General features: G+C 37.1%; 1 protein-coding gene across 1 annotated transcript; it reads right to left on the minus strand.

The window, feature by feature from the left end:
* Positions 1–15,748: 15,748 nt before the first annotated feature.
* Positions 15,749–16,665, minus strand: LOC127185023 (proteasome subunit alpha type-4-like). The gene has a single exon (XM_051141554.1). It carries the CDS (start codon positions 16,436–16,438, stop codon positions 15,866–15,868), a length of 573 nt encoding a protein of 190 aa, XP_050997511.1. The 5' UTR covers positions 16,439–16,665; the 3' UTR covers positions 15,749–15,865.
* Between the last annotated feature and the right edge of the window lie 4,321 nt (positions 16,666–20,986).

Consider the following 20,986-nt stretch of genomic DNA (forward strand, 5'->3'; position numbering starts at 1 on the left):
TCTGGATAGCTCTAAGCTTGGTCTATATTGAGTGCTCTCTCTGAACCCTAGAAACTGAAGTAATGTCACATAGCTCTCAGGGAAGATTACAGGCCTGACCCTTTTCTTATAGAACATGTTCAGTAAGCACCTGGGGATTCCTATAAATACCTAACCCTATGCTAAGGAGATCCTAGCCTTCAGCAAATGAGTTTTAATCAGAGTTCTTCCTCCCCCATAGGATATGTGTTTTCCTTCTTGTGATAAGATCCCACGCTACTGCATATAAATGGGGTACTGTACCACTGTATGTGGGTTAAGTACCCTGGCGCCTCTAGCCCCAGTGAATCAGACACACTCATCCACAAACCTTTCTTCACTACCCAACACTTTAAATAAAGACTTGCTGGCCTGTGCTCTTATGTGCTTGTTTCATTCCTCTACCATGACCATCTGAGACTCTATTTATTCTGGGGAAGAGTCACTGCAGTATTACCAGGGCTTCACTGCCAGTCAGGGCAGTCAAAGCAATAAAGGTGGAACCCCCTCCATTGCTGCTAGCCAGGTGCTGGCCACTGGTTAACACCACTGGGCTTTTCTCTCACTGGACCTGCCTGAGAGCTGGTTTCCAGCTTCTTCCCACTTCCTCTGTTGTGATTAATATGGAATAAAGGACTGCAACACTTGCTCCTGAGTCTCCACTGCTGTCTAATACCAGCAATCTAATGCTAAAAGAGCTAACTTGTAATACCTCATGGAAAATAATCTCCACCTCCCCAAGTGAGATCAGAAGCCTTGCCTAGCACATAGGCCTTGCCCCAAAGTGCTCTAGCCATTCCTGAGAAAAACAGAACTTTTAATCCAAAGGTATGTCCATTCTCAGCTGGAAACAAGAGGCACCTGTGCCAGCCCACCAAATTTGGAACCTAGATTACCCACCAGATTGTGAACAAGCGATATGGAGTGGAGTCTCAACTGGCCATCTCTTGTAGCCAGAGATTTCCAGTGGGTTGCATTCAATTGAGTTGTTAGTCAATAAGGTCTCATGGAAATCTCCAAACAAAAAGCTGGTGTCAGCAAATTGACAGTGGGGCACTGGGGCAGCATTGTCAAGAATGACAACAACACAAGGCATTGAACGTGGAGACCCTGAGCTGGTGTCTACATAGAGCCTTCCTCCTCTGTCCTAGTCTCTTTGGTATTGGAAGGTACTGTGTAAGCTACCAAAAGAGAAACATGGACACCAACCCAGCAACAAAACCTTTGAATTTACAATCTGCCCTGATTTCAAAATACTCTAGGGCAATTGTGCCACAGAACTTGTGGAAGTACCCAATCAACGTCTGATTTGACTTACTGCCCACTCCTGGAATAAAAGCCCACACCTAACAATGCTTGGGTAACCAAGAACAAGAGACTAGACTTAGAGTAAAACCAAACACAACTTCTATAATAATAATAATAATAATAATAATAATAATAATAATAATAATAATAATAATAATAATAATAATACCACCTTGATATTTTTCTATACTCATAGATCAATTACTTATCCACTCATCACCAGAGATGCTTTTTCTTATAGCAGATGGGAATAGATGCAGAGACACACAACCAGACATTATGCATAAAAAGCATATAAATTGATGGTTTTCATCAAATCCTCCCCCTCAGAACTCAGGTTCAAACCCTACAAAGAAGGAGGCAAAAGAAATGTAATAATCAGAGAGGATGAAGACCAGTAGGAGACCCAGAACCTTGGTTATAAGCAGGGTTCATATGAGCTCACAGAGACAGAAGCAGCAATGACAGAGCCTACACGAGTCTGCATATATATTGTAATTAACAGTTTAGTATTTTCTAAGAGTGCTGAGACTGTGTCTCCAGCTCTTTTAACTGATCCTGGGATTCTTTTCCTCTTGTTCAGTTGCTGTGTTCAACTTTGAGATAAAATATTTTTCTTCATCTTATATTTTATTTTGTCGTGTTTGGTTGTTATCTCTTAGAACTCTGCTATTTTCTAGTAAGAGCCAGAAATGAAATGGATCCAGAGTGGAGTGGAGGTAAGAAGTAACTTAGAGTAGTGAAGGGAAGTGAAGAGGTAGGACTAGAGTCATGAAATCATTAGTGGACACAAGTACCTCATTTTTATAACAATGGTAATAAATAGAGAAGAAACATCATCAAATTTTCAGTCTTTTCTAGGCATATGTAATTTTAATATTTGAATATTAGATAAAGTTTCAACAGAGGACAGTTAGCGATAACTATTTGACCATTAAGCTGTATCTGTTAGTCTTCTTTAAATGTGATATAGTGATAGAATGATGTAATTAATTTTATCTGTCCAAATAGCAGAACCACTGTAATAAGGTGTATTTGTAATATTATTTTGTATGTTTTATGTGTGAGTGTTGTACATGAGATTAGCACTTAAATCTTGATTTCAGATAAGTCAGAGTTTTCTCCAAAAAGTAGGTGTTAATTCGTATCCAAAAGGTTAAAGATATAACTAAACCAAATGCAAAATTGATTCTTTCGAGAATATACATCATGATGGTTTCCCTGGAAGATTTTGGAATAATATGATTTATGGTCATGTGAGCCAATTCCTTAAAAAATTATTTCTCTGTGTGTATACTCATTGTTGGTCCTGTTTTTGTGAAGGATACAGGTAATAAATGAGGTTCTGCTTATATGATAGAATTTTACATGAAATATTCTCCAATCAATACTTGACAAAATGTTCAGTAAGTAAGTTAACAACAGCAGATCCAGAAACCACAGGTTAAGAATATACCACTCTGGTGTCAATATTCATAGCTTTCCTTTTGAAGTAATAAATTTTATGTGCTTAAGGTAATTTCAATTATAGGTAGCTAAAACTGGGGATAGTTATGTTTTGATTTTAGATTATTTAATTGTATTTTTGAACTTTTGAAGAATGAATGATATACATTATACTACACAAATTTAAATGGAAAATGCTGATGGCTTCTGACATATATTGATGTGTATATATATATATATATATATATATATATATATATATATATATATATATATATATATATTAGGAAGGAAGGTAAATACTCTTCCTCTCCAAAATAAAATATGAAAAGAAATCTTCAGCTTCACCAATCAAATTGGCCATAGTCCAGGAAAGGTAAGTATTGCTACTGGGGATATAACAGGCCTCAGTACTTCTTAAAGGAGATTCTGAAGCCTGAGTGATTTACAATGGCTTAAAACACGAAGTGCACAATGCTCTGAAAATCTTACATCACCAAGCCTATTTTTGTATGTTAGTAGACAACTGTGGCGAACATATTTGCCAAGTTACTAGATACTTTTCTGTTGAACTTTGATTCGATGTAAATAACATAAAACAAGATGAAATAGCAGAAGTAGGTATGCTCTATAAAGTTGTAAAGTCAGGGAAAATCCTTTAAAGTGGTCTGATGTGGTTGTGTGTTAATCAATTTCCTATATTTGTAACTAAATACATAAGATGAATAATCTTAAAGGATGAAAGCTTATTTGGGCCCAGAGTTTTAGAAACTTTAGCTCTTGGTCACATGTTTCTTTTCTGTGTCCATAATGAAACCAACACCATGGTGAGGTGAATCTATTCAATTCATACACTCCAGGATGCAATGAGATTTTAATTTTATAACAAATCCTTTGTCTTAGAACTGGTTAATATATAATACTATAAATTGATCAATTCATGCATGAAGACAAGGCCCTCATTAGCAAATAACCTCTTTAAAATTCCATTTTTAAAGGAAATTAAATAACTGTTTTGAAATAGATACCTGCAGTTTCATACTATTGCATCATTATTTGCAGTAGTCAGCATGTGTCTTCAACTTAAGTGTATATTACCAGATGAGCTAATATAAAAAATATTGTAATAGCCCTGATGTGACACGGGGAAAAAGGGAAATAATGCTATTTTCAGCCAAATGAAGGAGTATGTAGGATATTACATTTTTTGTTTACTTGAGTGTTCACAGAATTAATGCAAAATATATTGAACCTTGGTCTAAAATATTGTAACAGAGTACATGTGCCATTTAACATTTTATTATCTTATTTGTCTATTTTGTGAACTGAATAAATATGCAGACAGTATTATATTTCCCTACTCTTGTCAACCCTTTGCAACTTACGTGTCTACTTCAATTTTTCTCTGTCTGTCTGTCTCTGTCTCCATCTCCCTGCCCCCTCGCTCTCCCCTCTCTCTTTCTTTCTCTATGTGTGCCCATGTACAAACATATGTATAGTGTGTAGTGCAGGTAGTCATAGCTTCTGTATTTTCATGATTGTGACTTTACCATTTCCAGAAAATAACATTTAATAGCTTCTTCTCCATCTTCTGGCTTTAAAATATCCATATACTCCTGTGATTTTCTTCCCTGGGCCTTGGAATGGGTGAAATAGATGCAACATTAGGGCTGAGTCCTTAGCAGTCACTTACTCTCTCCCTCTGACCATTAAAAGTCTCTGAATTAACCATTTTCCACCCCAACAAGAAGCTTCTCTGAGAGTAGCACAAACATGTATGTCTCAACCTAAGTGTGTAAGAGGCAGTTTAGTCACATGCTCATTTACCAAAATATTATAATACATTTTCCATATGTTCTCTGACATATCTCCCTAGGGAAAATTTTTGACCAACTTTACAGTGTTCACTCCTATGTAGCAAGTTGCAAATCTCAACAGAAAATGGTTGATTATACCCATAATGGTCAGGTCCCTATTGTACTAGTGGGCATACCTTGCCTAGGAGGTCAGAACTGTAGCATACTACATACAGTTCTGGGTAAAAGCATTGATTTATTTTGTTCTGTAGCAGCCTATGTAGCACCTTTAAACACAATAAAAGCTGTCTAGCAGTGAGACACTTCGTAGGTAAGTTGGAGATTGATTTCTCTATGTCCTGAAACAAAAGGGTATGATGTCTTCATAAACACAGGTCTAGAATTAAAATCTAATTACTGTGGAAAATTACAAGCAATGAGAGTAGCCTCGGTTGATTTACAAACTTCTGGGGGCTCTCCAGTCAATAACTAAATAAAATTATCACATTTCTGGCACTGGAATTTTCATTTAGAGAAGTATGCATTCGGAGGGCAGTTTTAAAACTCATGTGGATTACTTGTAATCCAATTCTTTTTTCAAATATGTTTAGCTAGCTTATAGAATAGTAATTTCCATGTGGGTTTTCCATACAAGCTGAGTTTTAGCTCAACTTCCTGTTACCTCCACCTCTTCCCTATCCATGTATCTCATCCCCATTTAAATTATTCTTCTTCTAGTATGTTCCCCCTCTACTTTCATATTTGTTTTGATCTTTCAACTCCCTAATGACTTTCATTCTCCACAGAGCTCTGATGAATACTTTTCCCCTGTCTCCTTATATTCCAAATTCACCACATAAGATTAAAAATTTCAAATTTCAGATCCATATATGAGAGACACTGGTTTTTCTTGGCCTCGGATAGCTCACATTAAATAAAATGCAATTGTTTAATAAGGGTTTTTATGATCCGTTTTGTTTTGCATAAAACACTGCCAATGCTTATGAACCTTTCAGAAGGACAAATTGAGTCATGGCATATTGTAGATTTCTCTTTCTAAATGAATTATGGGCTTTGTTCAGCCATTCTGTAATTACTTACTAGTTGTACTGATGTTGCATACCTGTAAGTTAGGGAAGAAACAAAAGATTCAAATGTGTGAAACTTTCTTACAATGTAAGATGTAGTTGAAGATCTCTCAAGGATACTAGACAGAGGCCTTGCATATTTTGTTATGGAGAAGTGAATACTTTCTACTGTTGCTGAGCATTTCACAAAACTTTGGGGTAAGCTAAGCTTTTCTTTGAAGGGTTGAATGAATCACATTCTGATACACTTCACTTACTCAGGTCATACAAGCCACAGTTAATTACAAGTTAAATTTTGTAAAAGTGCTTACTAATTTACTTATGAAGCCCTGTCATTCACCACTGATGGAGTTTAGTGTTATATATCTGATTATTAAGATCCATTCATCTTTTAAAAATAAAAAGGAACACATTTTTCTGTATCCCTATTGCTTAGTAAAATGTATAGTAAATAGTTATTATTTAATGACTAGTTCTTCAAAGTAATCAAGGTAGTCATTCATGAATAAAACTTACAAACAAAGCCTGACCATCAGGACAGTGAATAGAAGAGAAAAACCTATTGACTATTAAGTACAAGGCTCTTTTCTAAGCACTTTGTAAAAGCAATTCAGTTAATCTATTTGGAAAACAAACAAAAAATAATTAAGAGATAGCCTATATTTGAAATCAGTGGAGCATGAAGAATTTAAATATCTTACCTCAAATCCCCAGTGATATGCTAGAATGAAAGTGTACATCCCATGCAAAGGCAGTAAATTCAGAAATGTTTCATTACTTAGGAAAAATAAAATTATGGTAAGCTTCTTTAATGTTTGAGGCCTAGGTTAATAATCCATTAATAATCCTTTCCGTAGCTCTGGGGACCATTCAAAGTTAGGTGCTGGAGGTCAAAGAGAAGTATAATATAACAACCATTTTACAAGTTCAGGTAATTATATTCTAGAAAATATTTACTACTGACATTAAAGCATGACATTCTAGAAAAAGCCAAATTGGCTGCACTATTCATTTTAATAATGCCTCCCCTGACATCTGAAAAAGAGTTTATGAAACTCAGATATTATTTTTACTGGGTAGTTGGATAAACTCCTTTGAATTCGATGTGGATAACTTTAAAAATAATATTTGCATTGATTCTTTGGGAATTTCACATCATATACACTGATCATACTCATTCGCTAGTCCTTCCAGGTCTATACCTCGACAAACTTATGACCACTCCTCCCCCCCAAAAAATATTAAAAATTTAAAAAATAGAAAAAACAAATTCCAATATATATTATCTATATACTCACTAATTGGAGAATGATCAAACTCTCAGTGACCTGCACCTGAAATAGAACATATGATTGCATCCTGCACTCCCACCAGCAGCTGTCAATTGTGGAGCACTAACTTCAATGTCCTTACCACACTTTTTGAGAGTTCTCTTCAATGGATTCCTGTTTAAGCTATTACTTTTTGGCAGGGGGGAGTAGGTAATAGGGGTTGTCACAGAAGCTTCCATGTCCCTCTTTCTCAACTATGTGTCTTCAGTTTTTGATATCACTTCAAAAGTAGCTTTCTTGCTCTTTACAGTAAACAGGAGTATGAATTGTGAGCCTCTACATGTTTTTTGGAGACTGGACAGACAACAAACAAGCACAATCCAGCAAGGCTCATCGAGGCTGACAAGGCCATAGACACCAACCTGCTCCCAGGTGGCACCATGTTCCACAGACATCAACATGATTTAGTCTAGGTGGCAGCCTAGACTAAGGATGTCTGATTGGCCTTCAGTGATAACATGGGACATGGACATCAACATGAGCCCTGGCCACAATAAGACCATAGGTCCAGAAATGGCCCTCTGTGGCAGCATAGATCCAGACATCACTATAACCTCAGGTAGCCATATAGGCCACTCTAGTTGTTGGTACCTTTTAAGTGGAATACAATCCATATAATCATGATGATGTAGGAAAAAGTTAAGGGGAATAATTATAATAGATAGCTAATGACTCCTTTGTACCACTCTATTCCCATATAATCCATTCTCTCCACATAATCCTTACTTGCTTCTCTCTCTTGCCTTCTGTGACTCCTTCCCTCACTTATTCTACCTCTCTGACATCCCTGTTGATCATTCAACAAGCCAGGTTGCCTCCAGAAGAGAGATAGCTTTTCCTATTGTGAGTGGTAGAATCATTAGCAGGAGACCATGCGGACATAGCTACAATTTGGCTTTTCTCCATCATTACATAGAAGTATGACAGAATGAAAAAATAAAGCATAATCCTTTATTTATATGTACTTCAAAAGGTACTACATTGCCTGAGTTTGTACTCTGGCTCTGCAGTCAGCTAGCTAGAGATATAATGCTTGCAAATTTATTTAATTTTATTTTATCTCACTGACCTTGTTAGTACCATGATAATAATAACAGTGCTTGTTTCAAAATGTTGTTATTGTCACCAAAAATAGTAGAAACATTTGGACAGTTCCAAATTTACAGAGATACATCAGTTAATACTTTATCATACTGTTATTTTATTTATTTTTTTATTTATTGTGCTATTGGGACTTGAATCCAACTTCTTATTCATGCTAGCAAAGTACACTACTACTGAGCTACATACTCAGCCCACTTTTATTATGTTAAAATATTAAATGAAATAACACATTTACACTGTATTTTTTTACCTAATACAAATTTTATTATCTAATACAAATTACATTATTTAATTTATTTATATTCTAATTGGGAAAAGTTTTAAGTTTAATTGTGATTAGTTTTTCCATTTCCTGGCCATATTTACCCTGTCTAATATCTTCTCCTATGTCCCTAGTAAATCATTAAAACAACCTAATCTTTTAGTAACTCATCCCACCAGTTTTAGCTGAGGAAAAGTTGCAGGATGTTGATTATCTCAGGAAGTTAGATTGAAAAAATAAGCAAATCTACATCAGGTAAAACACTACTAAATACTATTTATTATAATAATAGTAGATATATGCACTTGCTTCAGTTGAAATATCTTATTCATCAGACCCATTGCTTAAGTACATGTGTTCTAAATTCAAATTGTTTGACTTTAATCTTAAAGCTATCACTTACAACCAGTATAATCTTAATATCTCTGAGCCACATTTATTTTCTCTGAAACAAGATAGGGTTAATAGTACAATTATATACAACACCAAACAGAACATATTCTGGAAAAGTTAGCTATTATTTATAATTAATGAGAAAAACATACAGCCCATGTGCTATGGTTTTCATAAGCAATTATCTTCCTGCACATATTTTTTATTTTAAAATTTAACATGCTGACATTGCATATAAAACTGACACACTTGCCCACACATCCAACGTAAAACATGTGCTTTTAATGTTTTTCCTTCAACTGTAGCAATAGATTTGCAGGAAATTCTCCTCATTGATTCATCTATTCCTCTAAATATGGTCGCTTTTTAACAGATGGCAAGTCAGTATCAACACAATGTATCTTACCTTTCAAACACTTGATTCCTTCAATAAAATATTTCTCAATTATCCTAGCAAGCCATGGTTACAAAGAAAAATAACCACAGCCAGTCCAATTAATTTAGCCCTTTTGTTTTCAGAGCTATTTTTTAAATTTAATGTTCTTGTTGAATTTTACCTTTCATTGATGATAAGTTTTTACTAGTGAAATACCTGGGCTACAAAGCATAAGAAAAAAATCTACCATGTTCCAGAAATCTTATGTATATAAAGGCAAGTTTTCATTGTAATTTTAAATAGCATATATAAAAGCCCACATTTTCATATCTATGCATTTCTTGAAAATTAGTGAAGAAAAATTGATTCTTAAAATCATAAGTACATTAATGACTGAATTTTACTCAACAACAACAAAAAGTCGATAAAATGTCCAGTTCAATAACTACACCTGATTGAGTTCTTTCTTTGATTCATTAAAAATGGTCACACAGAAGAAAACTAAACCTTGTGGTCACTACTACCACTAAATAAGAAACAGCCTTATAATCTCTTTTCAACTTATTTTTACAAGCATCATGTATGTGTGGAACAATTTTCATTAAAATGAAAGTAATATACAGTTGAAATTCTTCCTTACATTTTACATGATCTTTATAATCTAAACTCACTGATATAAAAACCACTTCCCAACTATCATATTTACTATACACAAGCTGACCTCAAGCTCATGGTAATCTGTTTGCTTCAGCCTCACAATTGCTTATATTACTGGACAGAGCCATCACATCTAGCTTAAATTTTCCTTATATATCCAAGATATTTTGAAAAGAATTTTATTAACATTTATTTACATAATGACAACTATATATTCTTATGGGAGTCGATGATATATTTGGATATATGTATATTTTATTTTTAAAATTATTAACTCTGGTTTATTAATATATGTATTGCCTTATCATTTTACCTTTTTCTGAGGAAGATTTTATATATATTTAGAAATTTTAAATATAGAGCACAATATTTTGTATGAATTAATTTATTTCCCTGTAATTAGAATTTACAGATGTTAGATGAAGATGGCCTGGCTGAGACACATCTATTCTCTGACCAGTTATTCATAAAAATGATTTATAGAAATTTTTTATCTTAAAAGTTGATTTTGAATTCAAGTTTGAATGTTTTGCCTTTCTATCAAGAATACAAATTGAACTACACAGGTATTGGTAGTATTCAAGTTTAACTAGAATATTTAGTTATTCTAATTTGGATTTGCTTTAGTTTTCAAAAAATGAAATTTACAAAATGGCACAAACTAAATGTTGTGTGTATGTTTATTGTGTCAGTTATGGTTTTAATTTTTGTGATAAAACACCATGACCAAAAGACACATTGGAGAGGGAATGGTTTTTGGCTTACACTTCCACATTGTAGTCCATCATTGAAGGAAGTCAGAACAGAAATTCAAGAGAGGCAGGGACCTGGAAGCAAGAGCTGATGCAGAGGCCATGGAGGGGTGCTGCTTACTGGTTCACTACTGATGGCTTGCTCAACCTGTTTTCTTATTAAAAGCTAGGACCACCAATTCAGGGATGGCACCACCCACAATGGATGAAGCCCTCCCACATCAATCACTGATTTTAAAAATGCCTTAGAGCTGCATTTTACGGAGGAATTTTTTCAATTGAGGTTCGTTCTTTTCAAATGACTCTAGCTTGTGTGAAGTTCACATAGGACATTTTCCAGAGTTGAATGGAGAGTGGGGACTGACTTTCACATGAACACTGGTGCCCCATATTTGACCATGTCCCTTGGATGGGGAGGCCTGGTGCACTCAGAGAAAGGATAGCAGGCTACCAAGAAGAGACTTGATACCCTATGAGCATATACAGGGGGAGGAGGTCCCCCTCAGTCACAGTCCTAGGGGAGGGGAGTAGAGGGGAAAATGGGAGAGAGGGAGGAATGGGAGGATACAAGGGATGGGATAACAATTGAGATGTAATATGAATAAATTAATAAAAACATTTAAAAAGTAGCCTTCGCACTTATTAATGATTTTATTCAATTTATAACTCACTAAAAGTTATGCCAGCCAATATTTGGTCAAAAAATCATGGCCTAATTTGTATCAAGTCCTGCACTTTACAAAATAGGAAAATGGTGAAAGTTTTTCCTTAAACGAGCTTTCAATACACTTTTATTCCAGCTTCCTACCTTCACTCCACTGACCCAAACAGCCCAATAAATGGTGACTCTTGCCTCCTTTATGCCCAAAGAAAACAATTCTGAAGAACCAACCCAAAGTACTGTTTTCTTTAAGACAATCAACATTTTTCAAAAACAGACAGGTTATTATTTATCTGAGTATTAATTTAAGAAGAATCTTGATTGAGAAACTGTAAATGCAGGGGCCACAAAGTAGCAAGAAGATGATAATTAAATGACTGTATAACTGTTTTGCTACCAATCAAATAATTGTAATGGCATAACAGAAGGAAAAGAAAAGATGTTAAAATGCTTTCTCCCTCATGGGTTCCAGGCACTGCTGTTTATCAGGCTGGGAAAGATAAAGTGTAGCTAGACAGGTTGAGTCCACAGGATCTCTGTCTGGATGGTAGTGCAGGGGCAGGATGAGGGCATCTTTGTGGTTTTTATTGTTACAGCTCTTTTGGGCAGTAGCAGCCAGGGTCCCCTTCTCCCCTTTGGAGCATTCAGGCACCAGATCATGCAGGCACCAGGTGAAGGAATGAAATTTAGCCAGGCAGGCTTGTCCAAGGGTCTCAGTCTGGATGTGAATGCCTAGAAAGAGATAGCCTTCTTCACATCAGTTCTTCAAGTGTTACAGCCTTTAAGTTCAGAACTGCCCCAGTGACACAGCAACTCTTAGACAATACTCAGTGAAGCAGTTTGTATGCTATATTTGGGGTGAACAAGAGCTATATTTATCTTGGGAAGTGGGAAGAGATATTTGGGATGGACACATCTCATTGGCTGGGGCTGAGATGTTGGGATCCCTTTTTTTGCATGGAGAGGAATTTCAGGTACTAGGCTAAGTGATTACCTCAAGAATTGCAGACTATGAGTTCCAAGATGGTGTCACCTATCACGCACTGTATCTGATCTACTGCACGGAGACTAGGGACTGGATTGGGAGACACAGACTGCAAGAACTGGAGAACACTAGGTGAGTGATAACCTGCACAGTGCATACCACAGGAGGGCTTGGCCCCAGGCCAAACAACAGCCCACGGAGGACCTGAACTCACTCTCCAGACTTTGGAATGGAACCCACCTGTGGACTGCAGCCAGCCTCCATAGCCCAGGCACAGTGTGTGAGATGGTGGAACACCAGAGCCCCTGGCCTGGGAAAGGCTCAGGGAAACAAGTGAATCTGTCCTCGGACACCCCCACCCACCCCACGCCAGTCCACGGGGAGCCTCGGAGGCCTTGGCAAAGCCCAAGTTACCCAGAAACAGTGTGTGCAGTATGGGCAGGTCCGGCCAGAGCCAGGCAGCCAGCCTCAGCGGACTGAGCCTGCAAAATTGGGCTGAAAGAACCCGGCCAGGATAGTCCCCACGGCCTGGCAGGAACTCCCACGCTTGTGAGAGAAGCTGAACTGCCCTGAGGGTCTGGAAGGGGGTCTGAATTGTGGCCACAGCTCGGTGAGACTGAGCCTCCAAAGGTACACAATCAAGGCTGGTCTGCTATCTAGACTGATACGGGCAGAAACCTCTCTGTGGACCATGGCGGTCAGGGCCTGGAAAATTGGACAGATAAAGCCACAGTCCCCACAGCCCGGTAGGGACTCCCATGCTCCTGGGAGAAGCTGAACTGCCCTGGGTGTCTGGAGGGGAGTCTTAGCTGCTGCTGAAGCTCCTTGGGACTGAGCCGCCAAGGGTGTGCAATCTAGACTGTTCCACTTTCTAGACTGCTCAGGGCAGGACCCTGTCTGTGACCACAGTGGACCAGGCATGGATAATTGGACAGATAAAGCCACAGTCCCCACAGCCTAGCAGGTAGGCTTCGTTCCAGGCATGCAGGGATGGTATAATATACGGAAATCCATCAATGTAATCCACCATTTAAACAAACTGAAAGAAAATAAAAACACACATGATCATCCCCTTAGAGGCAGAAAAAGCATTTGACCCAGCTATTCCACTCCTTGGAATATACCCAGAAAATTCTCTACCACACAACAAGGACATATGCTCAGCCATGTTCATAGCAGCCTTATTCATAATAGCCAGAACTTGGAAACAGCCTAAATGTCCCTCAGTTGAAGAATGGATAAAGAAACGGTGGTACATTCACACTATGGAATACTACTCAGCTATTAAAAACAAGGAAATCCCGAAATTTGTGGACAAATAGATGGGACTAGAAATGATCATAATGAGTGAGTTAACCCAGAAATAGAAAGACTCACATGGTATATACTCACTTATAATTGGGCACTAGCCCAAAAGGCACATCCCACAAAAGTCTTCACTTACCAGGAGATTGGGATAGATGTGAGGACATCCTACTGAGACTCTAGGTGAGAGAAATATAGGAGAATGGAGGAAATATAAGGATCCAGAGGATCCTAGAAACCTACAAGAAGAACATCATGATGGGTGGATCGGGGCCCAGGAGGGTCTGCTCAAAGTATTGCACTAACCAAGGACAATACAATACATGGAACCCCTACTCTGATCTACCCAATGGACAGGAAATTCTCCACAGTTATGTGGAGAGCAGGGACTGACTCTGACACGAAGTCTGGTGCCCCATATTTGACTACCTCCCCTTGTTGGGGAGGCCTGGTGGCACTCAAAGAAATAATAAGCAGGCTACGAAGATGAGACTTAATAGCCTATGACTATATAGTGGGGGAAGAGGTGCCCCTTGGTCTTAGACTTATGGGAGGGGAATAGAGTGAAAGTAGGAGGGAGGGAGGAATGGGAGGATACAAGTGATGGGATAACAATTGAGTTGTAAAGGGAACAAATTAATAAAATTAAATTTAAATTTAAAATATTGCAGATTACCAGAGCTGGGGTATGCAGGTGGAGAACAGGGGAGAGCTATCCTTACTCCTGCTAATCTCAAGATTGAATTTTAAATGTTTTTTATTATAATGTGTTCACATTACATCTCAATTGTTATCCCCTTGCTCTTAGCTTCCCTTCTCCACCCTCCCTCCCTCTTCTTCTCTATCCCCCTCTCCTAAACCTCTGACAGAAGGGGACATCCTCCCCCACCATATGACTACAGCCTATTAGGTCTCATCTGGATAGCCAGAATTGCCTTCCTCTGTGTGCCAACAAGGCCACTCTGCCAAGGGGCAGTGATTAAATTGTGGGCACCAGAGTTCACATCAGAGGTTCAGCAGCAGCCCCTGCCTTCCATGTGGACAATGAGCTATCCATCAGCTACATCTGAATAGGGGGTATAGGTTCTCTTCATGCATTATCCTTGGTTGGTGCATCAATCTGTGCAGCCCACATATGTCCAGATCTATTCATCTTGATGGTCTCCCTAAGGAGGTCCTCACCACTCCAGGTCCATCCATCCTCCCATTCTTCCATACAACTCTCAACCCTCTTCCCAGAGTCCACCTTCTGGTGTCAGAATCTTTCCTGATCTCCCACTGCGTGCAGTCTCTCAAATAGCATCTCTGTTGGGCTTGTGTCAAATTATAAGTAAGTATATACCGTGTGTATCTTTCTGGGTCTGCGTTAACTCACTCAGGATGGTCATTTTCTAGTTTCATCCATTTGCCTGCAAATTTCAAGATTTCCTTGTTTTTAATAGCTGAGTAGTATTCCATAGTGTAAATGTACCATAGTTTCTTTATCCATTCTTCAGTTGAGGGACATCTAGGTTGTTTCAAGATTCTGTCTATTGGTAATAAAGCTGCTATGAACATATTTGAGCAAATGTCCTTGTTGTATGGTGGAATATCTTTCAGGTATATATATGCACAGGAGTGTTATGGCTGGATCTTGAGTATTTCTAATTTTCTTAGAAAGTGCTATGTTGATTTCCAAAGTGGTTGTACAAGTTTGCTGCCCCACCAGCAATGGAGGAGTGTTCCCTTTTATAATAAAAATATGTTATGTATTTGTAAAAAAATAAAATATTTAATAAAAAGATAATAGCAATAATAAAATGACTCCTAGTCATTGTGTTATTTTCATAGGTCAGTTACTTGCTCAGCCAGCATCAGAAAAGTTTCCTCCTGCAGCAGATGTGAAAAAATACAGAGACCCATAGCCAGACAGTACATAGTAAGACCTTAGAACACAGCTATAAATGGGATGTTTCCATCAAATCCTTCACTTCATAGTTTAGGGTTTTGTCTCACCCATTATTTGATCTCTCTCGCGCTCTCTCTCTCTCTCTCTCTCTCTCTCTCTCTCTCTCTCTCTCTCTCTCTCTCTCTCTCTCTCTCTCTCTCTCACACACACACGAGCGTGCATGAAGCTTCTCTTATGTTGGTTTTTTTTTTAATCTTTCCAAGTTTTATTCCAAAAAATTATTTATTGAGATTAAGATGTTTATAAAGATGTTCATCATTACAATAAAGCATCCACCTGGACAGACATGACAAGACCCAATTCAGTATGTAATGTCCTATTTCCCCAATGGGCAAGTTAAAGAGAAAAAACAAGGAAACCTTTCCAGAGTGGAAGGCCAGGACAGCTTCTAACTGAATTGGTTCCTCTAAGGAGTTATAAAATCCGTGATTTTGTCTATTTATCCTTTTCTTTCTGTTCTTTTTCCTTCTTCTCCTGTTCAGCTTTAGCTTCCTCCTCTTCATGTTTTTTTATCAACTGTTCCACTTCCTTTTGCTTGAGGACTCTGATCATTGTCTTTCCATTCTCTCTCATTAGGGTGGCGATCTCCACTTTTTCAGCTGACAGTTTGCTAATGTCCACTGTCTTATTCAGCACCTTGATAGCCAGAGCAAGTGCTGATTTCAGGGTCATTTCTCCTTCCTTGTAGTCTTGCTTCAAAAACGACACAGCTGCAGCACTGTTGTTTCCAAGGCACCTGGCTTTCCAGCCCCCATAATTTCCACTTGGGTCACTCTGATAGAGCTGAAAGTCATAGTGCTTATCCCAGCCAATATGTAGCAAAGAAACACCAAAGGGATGTTTTCCTCCAAACTGTGTATACGCCTGTTTGATATCGCGGAGCGCTGTAACCAACTGCTTACACGTAATTGGCTCCTGGTGCTGTAATAAGTACCTTTGAGCAATGAGCCTTAGTTCATTAGTCAGAATATTATCATCAGATGTTATGCCTGCCACACTGCAAGCCATGTCCTCATTAAGTTTATAATTTTTTTTTCAGAAAAAAAATACTTCATCGAGAAGCTTGTGGATGTTGCGCCTCTCTGCCGCAAGCAAAACTTCATCATTGGCTAAAATTCCCAAACAGGTGTCTGCATGTCCAGTAGCTTCCATGGCATATTCCACTTGGTACAAGCGACCTTCTGGAGAAAATATTGTGGTCCTAGAGTTATATCTTTGAGACCAGTGGAATCCTGGTGCTGAGTTCCATGGGAAGGAGGAGGACACCACTCAACTCCCCGTACCACCTTCTCTTTGTTTCACTTTTCTCATGTCAATATGTTAGCTTTGAACAAGCCATAACCAGGCAAAATGTAAATGAAATGTGTCATGAACTCACCAAGGCTTCTGAACTTTATGTAATTCTGGAGGAAGACAGTGAGAGTGCTGATCAGTGCCACTTTACTCAGCTAGAGAGGAACGAACACAGATGGCCAAGCATCCACAGCGAACATGGCTCCTGCGTATTAGCAGAACACTATATTAGGTTTATTTATGATACATCAAATACTCTTATGTTGTCAGGCTATTTTGTATGGTAAAATAATCTAATTTTAATAAAAGGAACAAAAACAAAATAAAAGAAAGATAAAAAAGAAAAGAAAAAAGAATATAAACAAGTGAAGTGTAAATTGAATGATAAAGACAACTGAAAGTATCTTTTATTCTCCAGATGAATTATTGTCTTGGAGAATTACTGCTGAAGATAAGCTCACCCTTTTCAGTTCTTCCTGAACTATAGTTGGCTGGTTCAACTCAGTTGTTGTATCTCAAAACTCCTCTCAAACTTACTGATTCAGACTAGCTTCTCCTAAACTTCTATTTTTCTGAACTCCATGAACTAAATTGAACCAAGCTGCATGCACTGTACAGTACTGTACTGAAGTTAACTTTTTTGTACTGTCTTCTCTACTGAACTCTCTACTGTACTCAACTCTACTCCTTTCTCTACTGTACTGTCTTCTCAACTGAACTCTATGCTGCATCTACTCTACAGTACTGTTTTCTCTACTCCTTTTTTTTAACTGTACCTTACTCTAGGTTCTCAACTCTACTGTACTGCTCTTAAGTAGCTTTTCTTTTCTGTCTGTCTCAAGAGAGTTAGGTGTATCCTATCTCTGACTCATTGTGTCAAATATTTCTCTGATTCATCACTTTGTCTGCCCCTTAATTATACATCACTTTCAAACATTTGTGTGTCCTACAAACTAACTTTAACTTCATTGTTTGGGATTAAGTATGTTTAATGAGAGTATGTGAGTATCCCAGCCAGAAGGATTAAAGGCTTATTTGTATTCCAGCCAGATCACAAAGACCTCAAGATGTGCTCCCCTACAGAGATGCCTTGATGATAGATGAAATTTCCTCTACAGACAATTATAGGGTTGGAAAAACAAACTTGGTAAAGAGAAATACTGAGGAGAACATAAACTGAAATGAAGATGGAGTTGATAAAATTAAAAAACCCAACTAGAAAACTCAGAGTAAAACCTTGCAAGTAGAATAGATCAAGTAGAAGACAAAGCATAAATATTCAAAGACAATGTAGAGGAATTAGACCATTCACGCGAATAATATAAGAAAGTTGCCAGGCAGTGGTGGTGAATATCTTTCATCCCAGCACTCAGGAGACCAAGGCAGGAGGATTCTGGGTTTAGGCTAGCCTCATCTAGAGAGTAAGTTCCAGGACAGCCAGGGCTACACAAAGAAAACCTGTCAAAAAAAAAAAAAGAAAGAAAAAAGAAAGAAAGAAAGAAAACCAAAGAAAGGAACAAGAGAAACTTTAAAAATAGGAAAAGGCTATGTAGGAAATGTCACTAAAGACCAAATCCTCAAATTATAAGCATACTAAAATGAGAAGAATCATAGATGAATGACATAGACCATATATTCTTCCAGGTCATGGAAGAAAACTTCCCCAAACTAAGGGAAGGCATACTCATATAGATGCAAGAAGCACACAGAACATGAACTAGACAGTAAACAAAAGAGGAAACAGTGTTGTCTCATATCTTTATTGTAGTTGCATATGAATTTATGAGATTCTTGGTCTGGACCTGGATGCAGGCTATGAAAGGAATATGTCAATGTTAGATCTATGCTAGCTTCTATGTTTCTTCAAAGTTTAGATCATCTAATAGACTAGAATATTCAGAAACAAAAAAGTTTTCAATTGCAATTCTAAGACACATAATTTCCTGAGATAATGAAATTGAACATGAGAAGGAATAATAAAGAGGATAATGCGGTGGAAATTCAAGTATATATATATATATATATATATATATATATTCACATATGAAATATCCAGCCAAGCTTATTTTGACACTATTGGTTTATGTTATCTTTGTTCAATCTAACCTAGTAGAATAATGAATAACATTTTACACAACTATTCTTCAAATCAATATAATACCTGTGGAGTTCATGGTGTTCCTTTAAGACTTATTTGTCTAAATAATCAAAAATGGGAACTAGGAAGCAGCTATGTTTGCTTCAAAATTGTTTTACTCAATGACTACAGAATAATAAATATACAGTGTCCTTCAGAACTAATTCAGATCACTTATAAGATAATGTAATAAGAATACACAGTTTCACTTGTAAAATAATACTGAGACAGATGATGTGGGTGTCAGGACCAGAATTTGTAGCCTGAGTGAACCATGGGCTGTGAATTTCTACATGTAACATCTTTCTCATTGAAAGAACGGAAAAGTTTGCATATTGTTATTGTTGCTGTTGTGCTGCTTTCTAATGAGGGGAAGGAGAGTAGCAGGAAGGTGACATAAATATCACTTGTATCAGAGTATTCCTAACTCTAATAAAATTCAAAATCATTTCACACAGAGAAATAATTTTCAAACCAACTCTTTTAATATTTTCCTCTCAGTGAGTGATATAATGATCAGTGAAGCCACTTAATCCCTAAACACTCCACTTTTTTAATATAGAAGTGTTGACTTTCATAAGAAGCTTTGGAATAATGCAGAATATAGAATCAAATAATTATTTCACCCTGAAGAATAATAAGACAAACAATGTTTCATTCTTGATATTTTTACCATCTTTATTCCCTTGTCTCATTTTCATCAATGATATTACATTTTATGAAAGATAATCCCTGAGTAGGAGAAATTGAGATAGAGCTTCCTGGAGATGTTTGTTGTTAGATTTGGGATGCTTTGATCTGACTACAGTTCCCACTGAGGGCAATCAAGACTGACTTGTGGGTGAATGTTTGCTGAGACCTTGCTATCTTCAGTATTATTTCCTTCTTAGATAATTCTGACTACCGCTTCTAGGTTTCCTGGAATTTGGTAGTTGATAATAATTGAAAACTTATGAGTGATCAGTGTCAAGAATTCAATGTAACTGCACTTAAACCCCCTGTCATTCCCAGTTTCCCAGTGTTTCTAGCATTGACGGAATGAAGAGTAACTTTAAAGTCTGTTATAGGTAGGTTGTTTCTTTTTTATTTCTATATGTGGAAACTAGTAGATTATAAAGGAGACCTATGACCCTGCTAGCATTCTCAAGTCCCAATACTCATACTCATGGAGGTGATGGTAGATCTTTCTTCTTTTCTAACACACCCATAGTACCTAAGTGCTTAATCACCTACTAGACTATCAAATATAGACTGTTAAAATTTTTCCATTCACTCATTTTTGCTGTTCATCACCGCTCTTCTAAAAGTCTTAAAATAGTTCACAGTAAATTATATCTGAAATTCAGTGTATTCCATATTTATAGCTCATTAAAAAGCCTCTATCCTTTCCAGTACTACTTACTTCAGGAGTTACTTTTCTAGCTTCAAAAGCTTGGAACTTTACTTCCTAAATCTCTGTAATTTTTCCTACAGACAGTCCATTGCTAAAAGTATTATCATCTATTACTATAAATTGTATTTCTGTTTGCATTCTGCATCCCTTTTGTCAATTTTTAGGAATTAGCCAAAATAATTATTTTCAAAATGCATATTTCATAGAATCAGTTTATCAATTCTTGATTAGAACTCCTCCAAGGTCATCCTATTTATATATATAAACTGACTTCTATCTACATCTCTTATCTTGTTTCCCAGGTCATTCTTCTACTGTTGTCATGCTAGACTGTCAATTCCTCAACAGTGCAGTGATTCATTATGGAACAGACTGGATTTGTAGCATTCATAAAAACTCTTCATCTCCAATTCCTCAGTACCTAGTTGTCACTCAAATCTCATTTCATGATGATATACCTTACTCTCCAGACTTCTCCAAACCCACTTTTTATGTTTTATAGTTCTATTGACCTCTTTATAATTTGATATTTGACAGCTATTTTGTGATTAATTAATAAATGTAACTTCCTGGTTATCTGGATAGTGTGTTTAATAAAATATTTCCAGCAAGGAGAGCATACTTTAATGTTTTCTCATAGTATTAGGTCTCATTACAACTGCAAGAAAGTATCTGAGGTTGATTTTCATTAACATATATGAATGTTCTCTCAGTAGCAGATGTTAAAACAAAA

The sequence above is a fragment of the Acomys russatus genome, chromosome X (assembly GCF_903995435.1).
Source record: "Acomys russatus chromosome X, mAcoRus1.1, whole genome shotgun sequence".
NCBI classification, from domain to species: domain Eukaryota; kingdom Metazoa; phylum Chordata; class Mammalia; order Rodentia; family Muridae; genus Acomys; species Acomys russatus.

What these genes read in the sequence shown, in the direction of transcription:
- LOC127185023 (XM_051141554.1), bottom strand. Translation starts at nt 16,438, where the DNA reads ATGGCTTGCAGTGTGGCAGGCATAACATCTGATGATAATATTCTGACT.